This window comes from Ixodes scapularis, unplaced genomic scaffold (assembly GCF_016920785.2).
Source record: "Ixodes scapularis isolate PalLabHiFi unplaced genomic scaffold, ASM1692078v2 PGA_scaffold1__304_contigs__length_218370807, whole genome shotgun sequence".
Classification (NCBI taxonomy): domain Eukaryota; kingdom Metazoa; phylum Arthropoda; class Arachnida; order Ixodida; family Ixodidae; genus Ixodes; species Ixodes scapularis.
Genome location: NW_024609846.1, coordinates 119973011 through 119997305, shown reverse-complemented (window position 1 = coordinate 119997305; position 24295 = coordinate 119973011). Strand labels below are relative to the sequence as shown.

The 24295-nt window shown below is 54.0% G+C and overlaps 1 protein-coding gene across 4 annotated transcripts in view; it reads left to right on the top strand.

Moving 5' to 3' along the window:
* The window catches only part of LOC8035542 (msx2-interacting protein), a 220444-nt gene extending 198500 nt beyond the window's left edge, over window positions 1-21944 (top strand). For all 4 annotated transcript variants that reach the window (XM_042290909.1, XM_042290907.1, XM_042290908.1 and 1 more), the window contains exons 11-17: window positions 518-8136; window positions 9697-11132; window positions 11218-11877; window positions 12802-13728; window positions 14057-14257; window positions 17391-17549; window positions 19849-21944. In XM_042290909.1, coding sequence (XP_042146843.1) covers window positions 518-8136; window positions 9697-11132; window positions 11218-11877; window positions 12802-13728; window positions 14057-14257; window positions 17391-17549; window positions 19849-19977 — 11131 coding nt within the window. In that variant the 3' untranslated portion in view covers window positions 19978-21944. The remainder of the gene's footprint in view (window positions 1-517; window positions 8137-9696; window positions 11133-11217; window positions 11878-12801; window positions 13729-14056; window positions 14258-17390; window positions 17550-19848) is intronic.
* Window positions 21945-24295: the final 2351 nt, after the last annotated feature.

Here is a 24295-nt window from a genome sequence, read left to right as displayed (position 1 = left end):
TTCTGCACACTCTTTGATCTCCCTGGGATGTCCCCTGTATGGTAAAGTTCACCGTAACACATAGCGCGCACACAACCCTATTTTTGTGGTACGAGTAGTATCTAAAGAAACCCACCTCAAAATGGTGCAAAAACCAAACTGTAAGAAACCTTTCGTGCCAACATGGAGTGTTCAAAAGGGTACTTTTTGATGGTGCTGCACTGCCAATGTGAGCGCTTGGAATTAAATAATTAATTTTTGCACTAAAAGACTATGTATTGCATTGGTGGGTAGTTCACAGAGCTCTCAGTTTCAACAGTTAACATGAGATAATCCAAAGGATGTTTCACCAGCTTCATTTGGCCGTTGTCTGTGTGTCTCAGAGGCAGATTCATATCGTGATCATCGATCGAATGGTAGATGCAGACCTAATTGTCGAGATTGCTCCAATAGGTGAGGGAGTTCTTCGTGGCATTCTAGCGTCCGCAGTCTTCCGTGCGTGGCGTTGAAGTTGGGTGTGGTCTCCACGGGGTCGCAGGTTCCCCGAGAAGGACGACGTGCTGGACGACGTGGTCCTGTACGAAGATCGGCCGGAGCGCCTCAAGCACCTTGACGGGGTCCTGGTGGTGCCCCCGGAGTGGGCATCGTCCCGCAAGGGCTCCCTCAAAAAGCACCGCAACTCGACCAGCGACCAGGAGAGCCACCACAGCCAGTCCCCGCCCCAGTCGCGGCACCACAGCCGGTCACCGCCACCCCCGCTGCTCAAGGGCTCCAAGAAGGGCTCTTCCAAGGAGCGCCCACCCTCCTCGCAGCACCACCGGCCCAGCCCCAACCGCACCTCCTCCCGCGTGGGCAGTCCTTCGATGCGAGACGCGCCGGTCGACCCCGAGGAGATGGCCCTGGAGGCGGGCCTGCTGCGGAGGCGTTCCCTGGATGGCCCAAAGGAGGCCCCACCCCTCGCCTCGGTCTGCAGCAAGTTGGAGGCCTTCCAGGATCGGGGCGGTCCCCGGCTACCCCCCCGCCGGGAGGAAGACGTCAACTCCACCAGCGAGTCCCCATCGCAGCTGGAGCGGAAGCGGCGGCTGCTGGGGCTCAAGGACGGCGCGCGGCCCGAAGACACGGACACGGACTGCGCCGACGGCGAGGAGGAGGGCGTGCGTGGGGACGTCAAGTACCCCTCGAAGCAGGTGCAGGACATCCTGAGCTCGAGCGACGGAGAATGTTCCCCGGACGCTTCGTCCCGCAAGAAGAACAAGGCGCCCGAGGCCAGCCCGGCCTCTGGCAAGGCACGGCAGGCCAAGGACATCCCGAGTGTGGTCTCCAAGAGGCCGCCGGGCAACTGCCGCACGGGCCTCGAGGCCAAGTACTCCGGTGAGCAGGCAAAGCCCGAGCCCGTCCCCTGCCTGCGGAGGCAGCTGGACCCAAGGAGGCAGCTTGACCACAACAAGGTGTCCTCGACAGTGCTGCTGCGGGTAAAGAAGGTGCACTCAGACAAGTTCGAACTGATGTGCGTGGGGGACGCCCGGGGCAAGCCGTGCGACCCGGGCCTGGTGTCCTCGACCGACAGCGAGGTTGGGGAGGCGCCCTCGCTGCTGCACTTCCACGTCAAGCACGGCGAAGAGTGCATCGACGAGGTGTCCTCCTCCAGTGACAACCCCCAGCAGACGCGGCCCCCGAGGCCCCGCCGGGACCCCAGCCCCCTGTCCCTGCCGCTGCCCAAGTTTGCGGCAGCCCTGCGCTCCCCCAAGACGTCCCCCCCCGTGGCGGCCTCTCCCAAGGCCAACTCGCAGAGTCCACGGGAGAACTGCTCGCCCCTGAGTGCCTTGACCAACGCGCGGAGCGGAGGTTCGTTCCTGGAGGCCTCCGCGCGGCCCGCCCAGCACCAGCCGGAGCCCGCGGCAGAGGAGAAGGCCCCCGACCCCCTGGAGACTGTACCCGAGGCCCTCTCACCGAGCCCGTCCCCCAAAGCGCCCGCCAAGGGGCCCGAGATCAAGCGGGAGCCGCCGGAGAGCTCCTCGGACTCTGAGTGCTCGCTGTCTTCTCCGAACCGTCCGTCCTTCGACGAGCAGATCCGGGCGCTAGACGAGAAGTACAACGCCCTCACGGGGCCCACGCGGACCTTCGCGGCGACCGTCGCCGTAACAGCCGAGGCGCCGGCGCCGCCCGTGGCCGTCATCGACTACCAGAAGTACAACATCAAGAAACGGCCCCGGTTTCCCGTGCTGTCCCAGGAGTTCCGGTCAGAGCCCTCGGAGATCATGAAGACCCTGCTGGCCAAGACCACCATCTTGGACCAGGACTCCAAGCGGCTGGAGCACATCCACGAGAAGTACGAGCCGAGGGACGTCAAGCTGGACCTCTCGTCGGGGAGTGCCAAGCCCCTGTTCCGCACCAAGGCGGCTGCCAAAGAGTTCTCCACTCCGCTCGCCAGCGTGGGCTTTTCCGCGACGCCCGCGGTGCCTCAGGGCGCCTCTAGTCCCAGCCTGTCCCAGGCGAGCAGCGCCCCAAGTGCCTCCCCCGGCCAGACGGCGCCCAGCCCTTCCCTGCAGTGTGTGGTGCCACAGTCTCCCGTGACACCCACCACGCCTACGACGCCTACGGTACTCGAACTGCACGGCAAGCAGCACCCGCCCGTGGCGAGTGTGGCCGCACAACCTCACAATGAGGCGTCTCCCAGGACGTGCTCAGTGCGAAGGGAGCCCTCGCCGCCGCCCGTGAAACACCAAGTGTTCCAGAGTCCGCCCCACACGCCGCACGCCGCGACGCCCACGGCACCGGCGGTTGTGGTGGTAAAGAAGGAACCCATAACGGAGATCCCCCACAATCGGAAGGAGTCTAGGACGAAGGAGAAGATGGAGTTGGTTCCTCCGAAGGACATACCCCTCAAGCGAGAGCCTCAAAGCTTCAAGAAGGAGAGCAGGAAGGAGCACCAGGCCTCGAGCAGGAACTCCTGCAAGGAGCCCATCATCCCCACGGAGCCTCTGTGCAACTCCCTGCCCGTCAAAGACAAGAGGGATGACTCGGCGGAGCTCCCCGCTCCGGCGACCCTTGGAGCGGTCAAGCGGCGGGTGTCGTCCGTCGACAGCAATGAGTCCGATTCGGCCAAGTCGTCCCGGTCGAGCGACGCCTACCTCGACCTCCCGGCGGAGGCCGGCTGGCACCGGAGCGAGGAAGGCGGACACTCCACGGAGCCCGAGGCCAAGCGCCCCAAGCTGTCGTCGCACCACTCGAGCCGAGATGGCTTCGGCAAGAGCCACAGCTCGAGCAAGTCCAACTCGTCTTCCAAGAAGTCTGAGAAAAAGCTGGAGAAGTCGTCGTCTTCCAAGTCGGAGAGGACGGAAAAGTCCCACTCATCCCTCTCGAAGAGCGAGTCCGGAGAGAGGGACGACCCCAGGTTGGCGTCGATGGAGTCCAAGAGCTGCAAGGGCAAGGACGAGAAGAAGGCCAAGTCGCGGGACAGTCGAGAGAAGTCGCGGGACCGGCCCAAGGAGTCGAACAAGGACAATAGGCAAGATTCTAAACACGAGTCTCTGACCTGCTCGTCGAGTGGTGGCAGCAGCAGCAGCGGCAGCGGGAAGCCGCGGAAGGAGCACAGCTCCGACCGATCGGACAAGGAGAAGTGTCGGTCGGAGAAGCGGAGTTCGGGAGAGCATTGCAGAGACTCCAAGTCCAAGTCAAAGAGCAAAGGCGACGGTAGCGCCTCCTCAGCCCCTCAGGCGTCCGATTTCTGCTTCCTGGATGACGAACCCGTCTACTTCTCCATGTACGACAAGGTGAAGGCTCGCTCCAGCCAGAACCAGACCCTCAAAGACCAGGCCAACATGGAGACGATGCGGCAGAAGTTCAGCCGGCTCAAGCAGAGTCGCGCCAAGAAGGGGAAGTCTGCGGATCAGGACTCGGACAGGGATTCGGATCTTTCTAGTCACCACTCTTCCGACTCCGAGACCAAGTCCAGGGTCTCGTCTCACAGGTCCAAGCAGCTCAACAAGAAGAGGAAGCTGGTCATTGAGAGCTCCTCTGACGAAAACGAACAGTCCTTCGCAATGCGCCTGCTGCACAAGCGGGTTGAGAGCAGCGACTTCTGCACCGACTCGGACGCCGAGTCGCTCAAGGAGTCCTACAAATGCAAGGAAAGGAAGGTTGACCTCTCAGACATCGAGACCTCGGACTCCGACGAGCCCTCGCACCTCCTCACACCCTCCCAGAAGCACCGCAGCAAGCAGAGGCACTCCTCAGAAAAGTCGTCGCGTTCGCGGCACGGTAAATCCGAAGGGGAGAGCTCAGACGCAGACGTGAGCCGGTCTTCGAAGCGGAAAGAACACAAGAAGAAGAGGCCACGCAAGGTCAGCGTCCTGCGATCTGACTTGGACGCCTCTGACGACGACTGCCACCCTAAGCTCGATGACTGCAAGTCTAGCAAACCGAAGCCGTCATCGAGGCTGGAAGATGGGAAACACGAGGAATGCCATCCCAAGGAGCCATCTACTCACAGCAGCAGCAAAAGCAAGAGGCCCAGCAGGGACACTGACGAGCCCAGGCCGGACGAAGAAGGAGAGTCGAGGCAGAGGCACTCGAGCAAGAAGCGCAAAAAATCCAAAAAGTCCTCGAAGGTGAAGGAGAAGAAGTCGGGCGACAAGCCATCCAACACGTCCCAAACCTCCACCTCTCAGAAAAGGGCGGACCATCCATGGGACGCGGGGGCACTGCTGGACGAGTCTTCCGTGTCGTCCAAGTATATCGGTTCCCCAAAGCACTTGCTCGGCTCGCCGCCCGTGCTGCAGCCCAGCATCATGTCGGACGCAGAGATTAAGTCTGAGCTGTCCGATTACGACTTTGAGCCCTCCGTCAAGTCCAGGGACAAAGATATGGAGAGCTGGAGTTGCACCAAGAACAAACTGGCCGTGGATGCGAGGTACTCTCCCGCGAGAGAGATCAAGCGGGAGTACGACGAGGCGGAAGCCATTGTGAAAAGGGAGAGTGACCATGAGCTTGACAAGATCGTCAACGCCCTGAACGAGAGTGCAGAAACCCACCCTGCCGGCAAAGACTTCCCTTCGACGGACAAGAAGAGCACTGCCTACAGCATGGAGCGCGTTCCGTACGATGACATAACCTGTGACATACCAGCCGCGAGAAATGTGAGCGAAGACGAAGACAACAAGGACTCACGGCTCGAGGAGGCCAAGAGCAAAGAGCACAGGAAGAAAAAGAAGGAGAAGAAGAAGAGGCATAAAGAAGAGCCACCGCCTTGCAGCCCTCCAAGGGAGCCCCGGGAGGAGCCCGCGCCCCCTTACGCGGCCCCTGCAGTTCTGGATGAGGACAGCAAGCTGACGGAGGACATTCGACTTGACGAAGACATTGTCGAAGAGGCGAGGCGGCTGGAAGAGGAGCTGCTTGCGCAGTCGGAAGAGACGAGCACGTTTGGAGACGGGGACGCCGTTCCTCGGAGGGAGGAGAAGCCCCACCAGGTGGAGAGGCACTTCGAAGAGGAGGCAGCCAAGGAGACCAAGCGGCTCGAAGAGGAGCTCTTCTCCTCGGGTAGGGACTCGTGGCACATGAAGGACGAGAAGGTCTATGACGCGCACGCCAAGGAGGCCAAGGTCCTGGAGGACGTCCTCGGCACGTCCTCTGCCAAGGAAGACGTCTACACGGGCCTCGCCGCAACCCAGGAGCTGCCGTCCAACCACTCGGGCTCTCCGCGCTACCTTGGCCACGAGGAGGCGGAGCACTTCAAGATGGACGAGAAGGAGCAGGGCTCGTACGAGCTGGACAGCCCGCGAAAGATGGAGGACGACCTGGCCGTGTACGCTCTGCTCCAGGAGATGGGCAACGACGGCATCTCGGCCCCCGAGCTGCCCAAGGAGCCGGACTACCTCGAGCCCATGATGCAGCACCACCCGCAACAGGAGGAGTCCATGAGCTTCCTGCTGCCGGATGAGAGCTCCAGCTCACTGCAGATCGACACCTCAATGCCTGACCTGACCCAGGAGGAGAGCCGGGAGTCCGGTGGCGCTCTCGAGTTCACCGACGCTCTCCACTCTCTGCAGCAGCCGCCGCAGCAGCTGTCACGGCTGGCTGACAAGCCAGGAGAGGAGCCTGCTGGTTCGCCGACGCGACCCGAGAGCGAGGCGGAAGAGTGCACAAAGGAAGTCCCGTCGGAGCCGCCCCTGCTCCAAGAAGCCAAAGACATTGAGGCAAGTGCAGAGCCCCCAAAAGAGCTCCCAGATCTCACGCGCGACGTCGTTCAGCCGGAAGTGCAGACCACTTCTGCGGAAGAGTCTGAGCCGCCTGCTGCAACCACTAAGTTGGAAAGACACAAATTGAAAAAGAGGAGGAGGAGGAGGTCGGAGGACATGGACCAGCGGTTACTGTCGGACACCGACGAGGAGCACCGTCTGGAAATTGCGGACAAAGGCCTCGAGGAGCCTTTTGAGCCTCTGTACGTGCAGTCCTATCTCTCGACCAAAGAGGAACCCAGGAATGAAACCAGCCCATGCACAGCTCTCACGATCCCTGAAGCCAGTGAAGAAACGGAGCCCAAGGTCGGATCGCCTGCCCGCGCTCCCCTCGACAGCTCAGCCGAAGAACCGCTGACACAGGACGAGAAGAGCGTTGAGCCGTTGTCTCCTCCGCACATCAGACAGGAGGAGGCTTGCGATGCCGCTTCCAAGGAAGACGCAACGACCGATGTCCGGACGGCACCCATGGACAAGCGGGAGTCAGAGCCGGACAAGAAAGAGAAGCCCGACGAGAGCACTCAGGAGGCCGTTCCAGCGGACATTCCCATGGAAAATGACAGCAGCAAGGACCAAGACATGTTCGACGACATGTCGCACAGCACCCCGATCCTCGAGATCATTGAGACGCTCAGCTCACCGGTGGGAACGGGCGACCACCGGGAAGGAGATGCGGACGACTCGACGCACCAGGAGAACGACTCTTCCGGGGAGCAGCGGGAGAACCCGCCCTGTGCCGAAGACGAGGCCGCCCCTCCCCACCCGGAACCCTCCACGGCCGAGTCGGAGGGGGCGAGGCGCAAGCCCGGCACCCGGAAAGGCCGCAAGACCAAAGTGCGTAGGGCCTCCGCACCGCGCCTCGAAGTCGGCGAGGCCCCCAAGGTCCCCGCCAGGAGAGGCAGGGCCACGTCAGCGGACAAGGTGCGCCGGTCTTTGAGGTCCGACAACCACGAAAACGCGTCGTCCGAGAACGAGGATGCGGCCGCGTTCTTGTCCAACGAGACCAAGAGCGACGCTCCCACTCTCGAAGCTGAGGCTTGCCCCGTCAGCAAGGAGGTACAGCCTCGGGAGGAGGAACGTCTCTCGTTGGACGGCACCTCCAAGGACAGTGCGGAGGTTGCAGACGTGTCGGGCGACGCGCCACCACTCGAAGAAAGACCCGGCGATGCTGATGCTCACAAGGACGAGCCGAGGAAGCGGCGGGGGCGGAAGAAGAAGAGCTCGGGTGAGCACCACGCCTTCTCGCCACCTCCCCCAGCCGAGAAGCCGTTGGAGGCCACCAAGCCCGAGGAGCCCGACCACAAGGAGGCCGAGAAGCAGAAGGAGATCCGGCCGCTCTTCGTCTGCGGGCGCCAGGCCCCGCCGGCAGAGCACAAGGCACCCAAGGGCAACGGCAGTAGCAGCGCTTACGACGTGTACGAGTTTAAGGACTCCGAGGACGAGGAGGAGGCACCCTTCGGAGGCACTGACTGGCAGACGGCGCCGGAGAAGCAGCCCGACAAGCCGCCCCCCGAGGCGGTCCCCCCCAGGCCCCAAGAGCCGCCGCTCGAGTTGCCGCCGGCCGCCAAGCCGCACGAGCATGAGAAGCGGCACGAGGAGGCGAAGGGCCACAAGGCCCACGAGGAGGCGGCCCCAACGCGGGAGTACGTGACGGAGCTGAGCCAGCACGGCAAGATCTCCATCACGATCCGGTTGCACCAGAAGGACGGGCACGACGGCAGCTCGTCCAGCACGGCCGAGGTGGTCAAGACCTCGGAGGCCGTGGCGGGGGAGGAGCTCAAGGCGGAGCACGGGCGGCAGGCGCCGCCCGCCAAGCAGGAGGCATCCGACGCCCACCAGATGAAGACGCGCAAGTCTGCGAGACTCATGTCCCAGGCCAACAAAACCACCATAGACGAGGTCATCGAGGACGTTGTCAAGGGTGAGGAGCTGGTTCTCGCTCCCTTTGTGTTTCTGTTTGAGCGAACGGGTTTGTACTTGGGGGATCCTCCTCCTCGGCACGTTGGCATGCTGTGGAGTCCTGCAACAAAAGCTTCGTTTGATTTACCTGCACCCCCTGCACCGGTGTGGGAAAGTGCAGGGCTAGTGTACTTCCGGCATGTGCATTCAGATACAACCGGAAGTACGCCTTACACTTTTCTGCTCCGGTGCTGGTAAATCATGCAAAGCTAATGTCTGTTTCATACCAAGTTCAGGAAGAGCAGTGAAGTAGCAGGCGCTGAGAAGCCTAACACTTCGTGGGCACAACTAGGGCCGAGATCCTTGTATTTAGATGAGGCTTATGTCGGAATAGCTTGAGTCTGAGACTATGTGAAAAAAAAAAAAAGGATGGGTCGGGATGTTGCTAAAATTGTCGGGCCAGATTTGGTCCCAATTATTAAACTTAATCAGGCTGGGGTTTGGCAAAGACCCCTGTAGAAAGTTAGTCTGATTTAAAAATGTAGTAAAATTGGGGTCCATTTGTGGAAAGCTACTTGGACTGTGTCCAGGTTAAGGTTTCCACAGGTTGCACTAGGACAGGTGTTGAAAAACGTAGACAGACCCGAACCAAGTTGTCTTAAACTCTATATTACGATTGCAATATCTTGCTTGGGTTCCGACCCCTTTGGCTCGATTTATTGGGGCCTTCGAATTCCGACCTTAGCCAGACAAGCCTCATAACGCTCCCTGCACTGCCTTTTATCGTATGAAAACTTGAGCACGAGGCATATTTTTAAAGGCGTGTAGTGCTTCCAAACCCGCCTCTAAGGGATGAGAGCTTTCACAAACCTTTGCTGCTCCAGGAAGTGTGTAGTAGTGTAATGTTGAGTTCTCGAACAATATAAGAAAATTATGAGCCATTCCACTCCGTGATGGTTGATGACCAGCGAAGCTGTTTAGCACACGACACGGACCCGCCCCGAGGAGCCGGAGGAAACTAGACACGCGCGACGGGACCGCCACCCCAGGAGAGCAGAAGGAAAGGAAGCTAGGCACGCAAGCGGCTTGGAATGACGACAAAGAGGGCAGTGCGAGTGTAGACATGGCCGACACAGCCGACACGGATCGCACAGCAGCAAATCTTTGAGAAACCTTTATTATCTACCGAGAGTCTACTGATCTTGAAAATGGTGCCTATTGATAACTAGTCTACTGAATGGACCTATTGCTAAATTACCCAAGCATCAAGGAGAACGCAGGGAATGGTTTTCCACGGGCTGCACGTGCTGGCATCTGCAGCAGTAACGGCTCTAAAGTAAAAGCCTAAAACAAATGGCACCTTGCATGTGCGTCTGTCAGCACTTTGTTTTGGTTATTTACTTCAAATCTTTTATACGGGGAAGGCGTGCGTGTGCAGCGGTGCGAGCATAAAGTTTTTAGTCATCGCACACGAAAAATAATGAAACCCTAGCCATAAACAGCTTCGCTGTAAAATTTTCTAGAAGTTGGAACAGCCCTGGGAATGTTTCTTTCATTCGCTCTGTGCCCTCTTCTGTTGAAGGTAACTTCCGGCCCAGCGAAGATGAAAGCGACCAGCAGCCGGAGGGGCCAATCACCCGGGCAGCTCGCAGGACCAGGTCAAGTCGCCGCAATGAAGACTCCAAGGGAGACGAGGCCGACAAGAACAAACCCGAGGCCCCTGTGTTGGTGATAGCCGACAACAAGGTGAAGGAGAGCCCCGAAGAAGCCAAGCCCGCCGCCACAGTCACCACTGCAGCCCCCGAGAGCCAGTGCTCAGACGCGGAGCAGAACAACAAGTCCGAGTCCAAGATGTCCCTGCGATCTTTCCGTTTCACGCGGTCGTCCGCCAAGGCCGAGCAGCCGAAGGAGGGCGGGATCAGAGAAGAGATTGGACAGGAGGCCGCCAAGGAGGAGGGCTTCATTGGACCACTGCTGCAGGAGGCCAGCACGCCGGCTGCTCAGTCGACTCCAGCCGCTTCGGCCACCGTGCCAGTGCTCAAGGTGGAGCTCTTCAAAACCAGGGCGAAGGAAGAGCAGAAAGCTACCTGCGAGGACGACAGCGACTCCCGGCTGAGCCCCACCGAGCTGATCGATCCGGTCACTGGTTTTCTCACACCCGTGAACAAGAAAGGAGAACCCACTGCGCTCCCCGAAGGAGAAGCGGCGGCGGCTGCTCCGAAACCCACCAAACCGCAGGTCCCCGTAGAGCCAGCAGAAAACCCAGCCGTCGTCGTTCCAAACGCCAAGGAGGCGGCCGTCCCCACGTGGACCCCAGCAGCGATGCCGGCGGCAGCCGTCGCCACGAAAGTCCCAGAGGCAGAACAGCCGGAAGCGAAGCCGGTACCAGAACAAATCCAGCGGCCGCCCGTGCTGGCGCACGCTGGAAACCCTAAGAACCATACGGTATTACAAGGAGCTACCGGTCACCACAGGCTCATAGTCAACTCCCAGCCCGAGACGCACAAGGTGGTTTCGGTTAATGTCAAGACAGAAAGCTCCGTTGTCAAGGTGCCCGAATTGAACGTCGTGCCCCAAGGCCTCAACGGCGGTGCGGTCAAGCCGGCAGAACACCCCATGCCCACAAACGTGCCGCCGCCCGCAAGCCCGTCGATTCCACAGCAGTTTGGAGGTCCCAAGGGGGTCCTGGCTCCTGTGGGGCAGCCTCCCGTGTCCTTGGGACAACCGCCCGTGTCTCTCGGGCAGTCCATGGGGGCCTGGGTTGGGGCAAGGCCCCTGGGACCCCAGTACCCGCTGCCCTTCACCACCCTGGCGGGGCAGCAGCCCCAACACATGCCCAGGCCGATCTCTTGTTCCTCAGGAGTGGCGCACCCTTCTGTGGTGAGGAGCACCGCACTGCCGCAGCCGCAGGCGCTTCCTCAACCAGAGGGCCCTAAGCTGGCGGGAACTGCCGGTCATCCACCCGGCATGGTGATGGGGATGCCTCCTCAGATGCTCTGCGGGCAGGGCAAGATGGAGGTGAGTTTATTGTTTCTCTCGGGTGTCGTCGGCCCTGCCGGTCGTCGTGAGATTGCACTACATGTCGTTCCTCTTTCCGGCGCAGGTTCCTGCATTGCCGCTCCAACACCAGCAGCAACAACATCTGCAGCAGCACCAGCAGTCTCACCAGCAACATCAGCAGCATCAGCAGCAACAACATCAGCAGCAACATCAGCAGCAGCAGCAGCAACAACACCAGCAGCAGCAACAACACCAGCAGCAGCAACATCAGCAACACCAGCAGCATCAGCAACAACTCCAGCAGCAGCTGCAGCACCATCAGCAGCAGCAGCAGTTGCAGCATCAGCAACATCAGCAGCACCACCAACAGCAGCTGCAGCACCAGCATCAGCAGCAGCAGCACCACCCGCACCAGCACCCCCAGCAGCCTTCGCCGGTGCACTCCGTGCACCACCCGGGGGCCGACCACAAAGGGGTGCCGGTGTCGGTGGCCTCGCACCTCCAACAGCAGCACGCGGCAGCAGCCATGTCGCACGCCAAGGTGGCCGAGGCCTTTGCCTTGCCGCCCCAGGGGGTGTCGCGGACATCCCCAGCCTCGGCGCGGCCCCAGCTGGGCCACCCCCAGGGCGCTTCCACCATGGCCCAGGCGCCGGGGAAGATGCACGAGCAGAGGGGGCCAGGCCCCAAGGGGGCCGCCCTTCAGCACCCCTCCAAGCAGGGCTTCCTCCAGCCTCCCTTTGGCAGCTACGAGGCTGCCGGCATGGTAAGGACCCTTTCTTGTCTTCCATTGGCAGGCAGTGATTGCCTCGCATGGCTCTCTCAAGGTTGCCCACTTTGACGGCTGCTTAACTCGGACAGGGTTTCGAGTTAAGCAGTTTCATTATCGCAAAACTGTATGCTGTGATCTGTACGGTAGAAAACCTTTACGGTAAACCTGTTGAACCGGGCTGTAATTTTTCCTATATTAGGACTTGTTATCTTAAGACCTTAAGACTCGTTACTGAACCTATGAAAAAGGAGTGGAAATGAATGAAACGTTTATTAATCCAAAGACAAATGCCAGAACCATAAAAATCCCACTTACATTGCTGTAAAAAGCTCTGTAATATCAGTTCGTTTTTTAGGTGCTTTCAGGCGTGGAAGTGCTGAGCCATTCTATTTCAACGCACCATCCCTGAATGCAAGTCTAACACCACAACTGTCTAAAAAGTTTCTTTCTTCTAAATATCACTAAATTTAGCGGATTACTGTTGTTGCTGGCCACCATAATTCCTCTTGTGGTGTTTGTTTAGGTTATGCCTTAGGTTAGATGGTCGCTTCCACGTCAAAGCAGGTGACTCTCATTGACTCTGTTCGAGCCCTTTGAACATGCTCTTTGAAACTTGGATAGTACCCATTTTCGTCTAAGGTGATCGACCCCCCTCCCCTTTTCCACACCCCAAGTCATGTACATCTTGCCACTTCAGCCCCCCCCCCCCCCCCCCCCCCCCCCTATAAAAATATTCCTGGCTATGCCACTTGTGTCAATGTCACTATAGTCACTCACAAAATGGGAAAGGCAGTGCGCATGTCTTTCAAACGCTTATATGGCAAGAAACCTGGTCTTCTGAGTTCAGATATGATGGACATACGGGTGTGTGACGGAGATAGGGGATGGACATTCCTGACATTTCCTCGTTCCCCACAGCCGGGCAGCTCCCACACTCCGACGGGGGCTTCCCAGGGGGTGGGTGCGGCCCCGGGCGGGGTCATTGCGGAGCTGCTCCAGAACCCGCACCTGCTGCAGCAGCAGAAGAACTACCTGGCGATGGCAGCCTCCCAGTACATCGGGGTGGGGCGGCCGGGGGTGCACGTGGGCACCCCGACGCCCCCGCACACCCCGACCCCTCCCCAGGACCTGCTGCACCTGCGCAGCCCTCCTGGCCAGCCCCTGCTGGTGCCGGGCCCGCTGGGCATGCACCCTTCGGAGCTGTCAGCCTACGTACACCAGCAGATGCTGTACGCCGCCACCCACCCCCACTACGCCCTGCACCCCGAGCTGCCCCAGGGCCTGCGCCTGGCCTACCCGGGGGGCTTCCGGCCGCCACCCGAGCCTCGCGAGGGGGGCAAACACGAGGCCAAGGAGGAGCCCAAGGAGGGGCCCAAGCGGGACGAGGCCCCCAAGGACCCCCTGCTGCGTCCCCCTGTGGGGCCCTTCCCCCTGCGCCAGCTGAGCCCCCGCGTGGCCTCCTCGCCCCAGGAGCGGGTCACGGACTCCCCCGCGGTGGCCAGCCCGTACTCGCTGCGGCCGCCCCACCTGCAGGACAAGAAGGAGGAGCCCAAGCCCCCCGCGGCCCACCAGCACCTGTACCACGGGGGGGCCTTGGAGCCCCTGGGGGCATCCCCCCCGGCCCCTTTCCTGCACTCCCCCGTGGGGCTCACCAAGGAGCTGGTGGCACCCCCCGAGTCAGAGGCCCTCAAGAAGCGCCAGACGGGGCTGGAGGCCCCCCTTCATCACGGGCCGCCCCCCGCGCACACCCTGTCCCAGCCCGGGCCGGCCGTGCCCCGCACCCAGCCGCAGACGCCGCCTCACGCCACCCAGGTGCCCCCGCAGGGCGACTCCTTTTTGCTACAGGTGAGCCCGTCCTGCTCACTCGGTGCTCTCGTGGTTTCCAGGGGGATTGCAAAGATTCCTTTTGCAATGTGCGGGGCTTTGAACCCAGCCTCCGACACTCCCGGCCCAATCTCGTTTCTGAGATCGCTTGTATGTCGAAGGCACCGTCGGGAGACGTCGGAAGACCAATCGGGACAGAGAGGTTTGACCGTCCTGCCGAGCAACAGCGATGGCATGGGCATTTGAGGAGGCTCACGGAGAAGTAGCAAAGCTTGAGTAGCAGAGCGTGCGTTTGCCAAGTGCCGGACTGGAGTTTGACAGATGCCCCTCTGTTCTTGTCTGTTTGCAGAGGTACCCCGTGATGTGGCAGGGGCTGTTGGCCCTGAAGAACGATCAGGCTGCGGTACAGATGCACTTTGTGTCGGGCAACTCGCGGATAGCGGTCGCGTCCCTGCCTCCCATGACGGACGGCTGCACGCCGCCCGTCCGCATTGCCCAGAGGATGCGCCTGGAGCAGACGCAGCTTGAAGGAGTGGCCAGGAAAATGCAGGTGCGTGCACCTCCCTCTATAACCGGGGAGGGCTCTCGCTTCGGAGCTCTTTCTTGCTTTGAAGTGGGAAGCTCAACAGACCTGACGGCCTCATCTTGCTATCTTTTGTTTTACAGTAGGCTCGCAATAATTCATACTCGGATATTTCATACTTGTAAAATTATTCGAAAAAATTTCAAAATGTTGGTTGTCCGTTATATTTCTAATGCATTCATAGGCCGCTTAATTCGAACGGCATTTTCGTGTAATTCATACTTTTTTTCCTCACGGCCCCGTTTAGTGCGCTTCCTAACGAGCACCTGTCCACTGCAGAGAGGCCACCTCTCCTGGGTGTTGCTTTTCCACGGTGCACTGGTGCTTGGTGAGAAGCGCACTCGACGGGGCTCAAGCGGGCGCAGATTTGCATAACAACTTGCGCGGATGCTGTGACGTGGCGGCACGGCATAAGTCCATGTCACAGCGTCTGCGCAAGTTGCTATGAAAACTGCCGCATAGTGCCATTTGTCATCGCCCATGTGTCACCTGCTTAATAGTTCACATTAGACAACTTCTTGGCCCGATGAACAAACTCATTTTGTTTTGAGTTGTTATGTGCTGTCTACAGTGTAGACCGCATATAACGTATGTCGCGGGAGTTGCAAAAATCCGCACTATAAGCGGTACCGCGTTATAACCAAAACATCAATTTTTCAGGCCAAAATACATGCCATGAGACTACTTACCTTTGTAAAAGAATTTACTTTATGTTAGGTGAAAAATAAAGCTTAGTTTGAGGAAAGTCTTTATTTCACCAGACTAGAACAGTTCTGTCTCAAGTGTGTCACACATTTTGAAAGAAATGAGTGACTTTTGCCTGGCGCAGCCTTTTAACAGCGTCGCGGGTTGCGGACGGACGTTGCGAGCGTTCAGGATTGCTAACCCTAATCACTTTTCTCCGGCGATGAAAACGCGTGAAAATTCGCATCCTTTATACGGTACGCGCCAGTAATACCTTCAACTTGAGCACAGGCATGAAATGCTCCAAATAAGAAATCCGGGCGATGTTCGAAAACACAGAAAGCACCACTCTAGTCGAAGTAAACAAACACAACAACACGGGCGTTTCTGCCGTCTTGAGAGTGCCGCCACGACATCGCCGCACGAGTAGGTGGATCTTCCCTTGGATCTTCCCTTCTAGTACGTGCTGGGTTATCATAACGACACACAACGAAAATTCACAGTCAAGGGTAGCGCTTTTACGCGTAACGATGAGCCTCCATCACGCAATCTACGTCGACGATCAAAACCAACGCCATGTTTGCGGATAGACGCAGCCGGCCCGCGACCGGAGAGGAGGAGAAGCGTTGTAATAGAGGTTGGGGGGGAAAGGAGAGAGTCAATAGTGTGTACGCACTGCCGGCATGCAACGCGCGCGAACACTTCTCCTCGACCTGCGATTGGTCTGTCGTTGCGGTTGTTTCCAACCATCGCAGTGGAGGGACGCACGCACGAGAACGACACGTGCATGCGTCCCTCCGTCGCTATGGCAACTGCAGCCTCTCTCTTCGCATCTCCCGGTTTCTTCGAGCAACCTCCTTGCCCCGCGAGTGCCGCTCGCGGCTCGCGCCGTTATCTAGCGCCGCAAAGGGAAGCGTGCTCGCTGCGCCGGTCAGTCGGCACGGCCGCCGGGCTCTTCCAGAAACCGTACTATAACCGGTATTTCCCTTCGCGCGCCTGCATTTTAAGCGGTATGTAAATACATGGAGTTCTATGGGAGGCGAACCGGTGGTTTAAAAAAGCCGCGTTATACCCGGTCCTGCACTATAAGCGGTTACGTTGTAAGTGGTCTATACTGTACACAGTAAAACAGCATTTTTGAGGGATAAATGAACTTGTGTCAAGCATTTCACGGATGTTTCACGTGTGGCATACCTGCTTGTGATCAGTAGGCCTATGTAGGAGCAGTCATTGAATATCTGCTTTGTATGTGTAGCCATTCATATGGCAATTCATAATTTTATCTACCATCATGTTTAGATAAACTTTTGATAATTCAAACTTGCAGTAATTCAAACAAAATTTGTGGCGTCCTGGAGTTTGAATGAATGAGAGTGTGCTGTACCATAAGTAAGAACACAGTCGAAGACCGGAAAGCACACAAACACAGACACATAAACGAAAACCGCAAGGTCACGGTGCATTCACTGTGCTTGATTGGTTTATCTGGTTAGAGCAGACATACTTAACAAGATGACGAATTCCACCATATTGCACCTTTGGCACTCTTTGATTCATGCCGTAGGCTCGAGCGTTTGCTGCACTCTTAAAAAACACTGCAAAGGAAAAAAAAAGAAAACTTTTTCTCAGCGTGTACGTGTGGCGACGTGGTGCTGACGCTATGAATTCACTCATGGCGCACTAGTTTGAAAGCTATAAGCTAAAACAAGTCTAGGGCTGTAAATAATTAAAATATATATATATATATATATTTTTTTATTTTTGCAAGCAATTTTTTTTTTGTAAAAAAAACAAAAAAATTATTAAAAAATATATTTTTTTTTTAACAGCCTAAGAGGATGTTAAAAAATATTTTTTCTTTGGTGTTTTTTTAGGGTCAATGTATAGCATGACAATCATCCATTTTTATTTTCTAGTAAGCAAAATAATATATTTTTTGTTGTTTTTGAAAGATTTTGCATTGTATTGCTCGTTTATAAACGTGTTGCTGACGCTCGAGCTTAAAAAAAACATTCTTTATTTCATGGGCCTGCAAACAACAATGTCTTTCGTTTGCTGCTCGAGTTTGAACGATAGCCTTGCAGGACAGTATGACTATTAATCTACTAGGAATCTGACTGCAAACTATACAAGAGCTTGCAGTGTTAAGGGCATAAAGATCTATCGGGTGCCCTTAAAAGTTGATTAGACACCAGATTGCTCGAGATTTTGTCGTTCTCCTCTTCCACCGACAAAACTGACTCCAGGAGACGAAAGCGTTTGCTGGCGGTGTAAACAAGACCCTGTTCTCCAGGTTTTTGTATCTCTCTGTAAACTCGTGTGAGTTCCGACTCGAGAAATGTTATTTTTTTTTTAATCTCCAGTGTTCTCCGAGGCCTAAAGTCTGTTTTGCCTTTGCTGTGTCTCCCTTCGTCAGATGGTGGAGGAGCACTGCATCCTACTGGCCCTTCCCTGCGGACGGGACCACATGGACGTGCTCCAGCAGTCCAACAATCTGCGCAACGGATTCATCAACTACCTGCAGCTCAAGCAGGCCGCCGGCATCGTTAATGCCGCAGCACCCGGCTCACAACAGGTGAGGCGTGCTTCAAAAGTGTCTGTCGACTGAGAAACCAGTACAGTGGAACTTATCCTCGGAAGAGTCTGAGTTTTTGAACCAACACCTTTCACGGTACAAATTCTTCCAATGCCTCTACCAGTGTTGCAAGCACACTTGAGCTTTGCTCCGCTATTTACATATCTTTTCACGAAAGAGCCACCTGCAAATAAACCATCCTGCCTCTTTTGTTCAAATCACAATTTCAAGCATCGTCTGGGTTGTTGAGAGGTTCTATTTTTGTTCATGCCTTTGGTGTAGGTGTTCGTTATTTGAATGGTATGACACCTTGTCCTTACCGGAAGCAACCTCAGTCGATTGATTCATTAGTTGAAGGGCCCTGAGAAGTACAAAGTTGATGATGAAGTGATTCATTAAAAGATACAGACATGCTAGTGGGAAAGGGTGCTTCGTCTTGTTTATTGGAGTGTAGTTTTGTAAGGATCTTAGAGTCCCAAGCTGTCGGAGGTGCTCATTAGAACTACCCCTTTCTGAAGGCTGCGTGGTGTGCCTATAGTAAAAAGCTCTGTAAACTGCTGTCAGCGAGAAGCCATTATCATTTCCTTGGTTACCTCTTAAAGCTGCCTTGTGACAGCCAACGACTAGTGCCTTAACCTTCTGGAATCTTTAGGGGGCTCTAGACAAGCTCACCTGTTACTATCTTATAGCAAAATGTTAGTCAGTAGCCAGATTACTTAGTTCGGAAGCGGCTTCTCTCCAGCTCTCAGACCAGTCTGCCCCGCATTCCCACTGTCAAGTAGGCTACTGAAAAGAACAATGTTTTAATGCAAAAGCATTAAAACATTGTTTCATGGAGCGAAAGAGCCAAACGACTCTTTTACACGGCCTCGATCCCATTGGCTAGCACGTGTCCACAGCCAATGGCACCTTTTACATCGCTGAGATCCCATTGGCTAGCCCGCGACGACCAGGCACCCATTTGCTGGACACGCAGCGCCATGGGGTGGCCGGTCGTTGAAACTGATGCTGCACGTCAGTTTCAACGACCTGCCACCTCATGGCGCTGCGTGTCCGCCAGCGTCAGTCAGCGCGCCACAGCAAAAGTAGAAAGCCTGTCTTGTCTGTTTGTCTTAACTGTCCCTCTTTTCTAATCATAAATTAGAAAGCAACATGCTCAATCATCTATAGCAAGATTGATGTACATGCTTTCGCATTCACAACTCATAAGAAATGCTTAGGTGTACCTCAATCTTCCTTCTAGGACTATTTGAAAGTTATTGCGTTATTGTTTCTACCTAGACCTTGTACGCCGTATGGTCTATTCAAGATTTAGAACAGTGAGACAGGCCCCTGCCCACAAAGCTCTCTGCTTGCCATGATTGGTGGTTTTCTCCTCTCCAGTGTTCCCTCTGATTGAGTGGAAAGAGTGGAGGGCTTTGTGGACCTGAGCTTGTCCAGGTATTCTTAACCTGCAACAAACTATAGCTTCATCTTCGCTGAGGCCCGTGACTGCCTCATGCGAGCTGCATCTTCGTGCGTACTAGGGTTGTGCAAATATTTAAAACTTTCAATCATTGAAGCGAATAATGCCATATTCAATTCAAAGTTTGAAACGAATAGGGCTATTTGGAAGCTTCTAATATTTTCAAAGTATTTTGAAGTTCAAAATGCTGCAAAACACACCTTAATTTTAAAAAAGAAAAATTATAATTTTGTATGCAGTACATACTATAAATGAATTCACCAATCAAGGCTGGAACACAAGTTGCAATAAAAATAGGAGCAACAGGTCTGCTGTCTTAAATCTATTGTGGATTGCGTTTCTACTAGCCAACACCAAAATGTCTGTGCAAATGAGCCTCAGCCTATTTTTCCTAAATTAACTGTGTCTTTCATGGCCACGCTTCTTGTTCAATATTTGTGATCTTGACCTTGGTTCACCGTTATGGACGATTTTTCTGGGCAACGGAAGTGTCCATATTAATTAGACATGACTGTATTGGAATAAGACTCATTTTGTAGGCATGCTGGTGAACTACCTTTCACACCTTGTTGCGTTTGACCTTATTTTTGTTCCCTAGTCTCGGAATTCACTACCATGATTGTAGTGACGTTCACAAACTATGCGCTTCACTTCGAAATTATTTGGAACTATTTGCTTTGTATTCGCTACTGAAAAATCACTATTCGCACCTCCCTAGTGCGCACGGCAGTTTACAAGCACGAGACTTAATCTCAGAACGGCGGTTGTTGCGTCGGTGCCATCTCCGTCCGGGAGGGAGCTCGGACCTAACGGGGTTTCTTCCTTTGGTTGCAGCCGGCCTACGTGATCCACATCTTCCCCTCGTGCGAGTTCTCCAACGAGAACCTGGCCCGCATCGCGCCCGACCTCCTGCACAGTGTCAGCGACATCGCCCACCTGTTGGTGATCATCGCCACCGTCTAGGTCCTGGCGGCGTGTCCCCCCACTCACTTTCACGCCCGACAAGCAAAACCAAAACCCGAGAAACCAATGGTGCTCTGCAAAGTTAGTCGTCCCCTGTCGCGGCGGGCTCACGTTGCCCCCTCCCCCGTTTCTGTTGTCGGACGAGTGACGCTGTTGTCCAGCACTGCATTTGGGGACGAGGTTGTACATACCAGTTGATGTGTGTGTGTACATATATTTATGTATGTATACATATATATATATATATATATAATCCCCGGGTGAGAGAGCACCGCCGTCTCGGGGAGGAATATGTCGAAGAAAAGAAAATGCTATATATATATATATATATATATAAATGCAGGCTCAAACAACTATGTGATATAAGTAAATATGGCAAAGATTTTAAGTGTGTACATAGATGAGGAAAACTGGGCTCCCCTTTAAATTTTCTTGTCCCCATGCATATGTGGTAGGTCTGCATGTGTGTGTGTTTGTGCGCGTGCGCATGTGTGTGTCCAAAACCAAGCGATGGTAATGTTGTACAGTTTCTGTTTCACTCATAGGATGAAAGAAAAAAAAAAAGAGTCAGGGATTTCATTGCATATACATACTATATATAGGAGAGAGAGGACAAACTATCATTTTAGTTTAGTCACTTCGGATGTCCCTTACCATGGTTGTGGAGAGAGCGCTGCCAAGAGGCAACTCCGTCTCTGACTGTACAGTTGTAAAGTTGCGTTGCATTTCTGTTCTGCTCTTATACAGTGATTGCGTTGCGTTTTTCATTCACTTTCAAGAATGTACAGAAGTCCACTGATTTCATTCATCCCATGTTTAGTTCTGTACAGAAGAAAGAAGTTGTACCTGGTATAGTTTTTAATCCGTTTCTTTTTTTCTTTTTTTTAATGTCTCCGAGGAAGCAAAAAGGAAATGTTGCTTTTTATTTGTACTTTATAATGGTTGCTTCCTTTGTTCTTAGGGACTGAGATGTTTCTGTTGTTTTGAAACAAGTAGTCTAGCAAAGCTGTAGATTTTGTATATACATACTACATGTGTACTGTATTGTCTGTACATTTTTTCTCTTCTGAATCTTGGGGAGGGGGGATTTTTTGTGATGTCTTTTTCGAGTCACACCTCACAGTTTTCAAAGTGGAAAAAAAAAATCTTCATGACAAGCGTATTGGAACTGGAGGGCAGATGAAAGCTGCTAGGCCAAGATTGATGGGAGGAGTTTAGGAGAAAGCGTCCTTTTTGCATCCCAAACAAAAGAAGGCCTCTCTTTTGACATTCGGTTGAATCCGGACATTGTTTCGTGCAAGAAAAGAAAATAAAAAAAAAAAAATAAAAAAAAAACCCATCACGTTTAAAACAAGAAAGGACTATTCCATTCCAGTAGTCTTAGCGGTCCTTTAATTTTTTCCGTCGACGGAAGAGAGGAGAATTGCCGTACCAAACGTTGATGCAGGTTGTTCCCTTCCCAATTTCAAGAAACGGTTTCCAGTTAGATGCACAGAGAGAGAGATAGGAAGAATGCCCAGGAAAACAACAACAACATACAGAGCGGGAACGTGGCGTGCTGCCCTTGCTGTTTTTCTCCTGTTTGCTCAAACCATTTTTCAAAGGAGTCTGTATCTATACCAGGCCAGCGTGTCGGAACATTTTGCACGTGTCGCAGCGTCCTGCGGAGGCACTCCGGCTGCCCTCACCACCACCACCACTTCATTTCGATGTGATTGCAGCGGTCATCATCTTCATGCGCTCTATTTTTGATGTGAGAAGGACCCCGTTTGTTGTGGCCGGCCCGCCCCCCTCCCCCTCCCCCCCTGTACATACGAGCATCCACCGAGGGCTCCCCCCGGCCCACGGGGGCGGCGGGCCCCTCTACCTTCCCCCCTCCTTTTTTTTTTTCTTGGTGAATACCACGCAGAGCAGTGATACACATAAGTTATTAGTAACGTAAATAAAAGAGGAGACGTAACAAATTACAAGTGTGTGGCTTTATTTCTTCCTGGCGCCGCTGAAATCGGCGGCACCGCTGCCCGAGTGGCCCTTGCAACCTTTTTTGGTTCACTGAAAAGACAAGATGATTCGGGTCGGTGGAAATTCCTTTGTTGGGGGGGGGGGTAACGGTAAGCATGCCCACTAGCCTCACAAATTACCGAGGGCGGAAAGAAAAGTTGGGACTGCAGCAGAGAGCTTTGATTGAGAGACGTTCGGTAAAGGAGATTTGTCAATTATGAAGCCTCTGCTGAAATTTTTTTCTCGTTTAGTTTAAAGACGTCAATGTCAAGACCTCATGGGGGACACCTTACATACTAAGGCTTTGTAATTCCAGTATTTGGTAAAGTAAGGTCGCAGCATTCGAGATCATCTGGAAGCTGTAACAATGGGCCTAGGGTGCTGCAAGTCGGTCTATTTGACACTACGCAACACGATACGAAAGAAAGACGAAGACATGCTACTTTTCAATGATGCTTAATTTGGATGAACCCTTTTCCAAGAAAAACGTGGCTTTTGAACTATGTTTTAACGATGGCAGCCCTGTAATCAATTCCTTACACTCAAAACATTGCCCTGGCATTATCACCCGCCACAGATTTTCGGGTGAAGTGAGCGTGTGGTTGTCTCATAAACTGTTCCTAAAGAGCTTGCTATAGCAGATGGCAATGTTGCAGCAGTGGACGTTCATCCAAAGTTGGTTGATTTCGCAGCAGACAACTCTTCGCCAGCGGACGACAGCCGGTTCCTCCGGCACTTGCATTTGGTGCAGGGACACCAACGCTTTCGTGACGTGAGGTTGCGTATCTTCTTCTGATGCTCCTATTGGTTCGTGGGGGTTGTGACCTCCCCAGTTCGCCAAATTTAAAAAAAAGGGTTTATATTTGATGGGCTTTGTTCCATTCGGGGCTCTTTGGCAAAAGGGGTACACTTGTGCAAGGAAAGAAGCGCATCATAAGCACAAAACTGATTTGCTTCCTTGTGCTTCATTGACTAGTAAGCTACCTAGCAACTGCCTCCCTAAAATATAAAAATAATATTGAAAAACTGGGGGACATGTTAGGTCCCAGAGAAAAAATAATGCAGAAGGGACATGTGGAGTGTGTCCCAGACCACTGGCAAATTGTTGCAAAAACTGCATTAGGCAGAATAAAAGATGGCATATTTGTCTCTGGCAAAGGGCTCATTTAGAAAAAATTATAATGCACGCAATAATTAAGTTACTAATTACTTGCATATTTAACCTTTTTCATTTACCCTTTCTGCTGGGCAGAATCGAAAACCACTCCAGCAGCATTTTACAATGCTAAAATATCTCGGCACATTTCTGCACCAGAGATCCTGCTCCCCGTAATCAAAACCAGAGTGTCGAACCGAAATTTTTGTTGGTTCGGGTTCATGGCTTTCAGTTCAGTTTCAGGGAGCAAAAATAATTGCTCGAACCGGTCTGCACCACTAAACTGAGAAGATGTTTTCCGCGTTGTGTTGACAATAGGCACTATTTCCCCCGTGAAACGAGTAACTCTATAGTTTTAATGTGAAAGCATTAACTATCTAATGGAGCGAGCCAACATCATCAGTTTTGAAACTGCGCCAAACGGCACCTTAGATCCTTTCTCCAAGTGAAGCCAGCTCCCAGCTATGAAACCCCGCGAAAAGCTAGCCAATGGCACCTAAATTCCCCGATCCCAAAGGAGTGGAGTAAAGCTGATGGATTTTCGGCTTCAATCCTATTGGCTGGCGTGCGTCGACGAGGCTCCCATTGGCCACTGCGCATCAGTTTCAACGACGGCCACCCCATGGCGCTGCATGTCCGTCAGCGCGCCGCTAACACGAAACGTCCAAGGTCAGAGCTCCTCGCCGGCAGCGCGCCGCTCTGCCGTCGACGCAAATACGCTGCAGACGAACTAAGGGAGCGGAAGAACGACATTCATGCTTTCGCATTCCCAACTCATAAGAAGTGCTTAGGTGTACCTCGAGCCTTTTTTTATCATTCATACAATTCACCTTTATTTTCAGGTAGAAAAATAAGAAATTGCGTTGTTTCATTTTGACGCAATACGACTCAACATTGATTTGTTTACACCAGTCACATATATTGAACTGTGGTAGGTCGCCTAAAACGCCCAAGATTGGTACAACTTTGTGTTGCAGTATTAAAGCTAAATCATAGTTGCGCTCTGGAGTTGAGGAATTAATTACAGTGCATAAAATCATGAGATGGGCACCTCGGTCGCCATATATATAGTGAAGTGTAGTTTACGAATGATGTTTCACAATTAATATTTTCAAAATGTCACGAAAGTTTTAGGACTAACCCTTTCAGTTTACCTTTTAC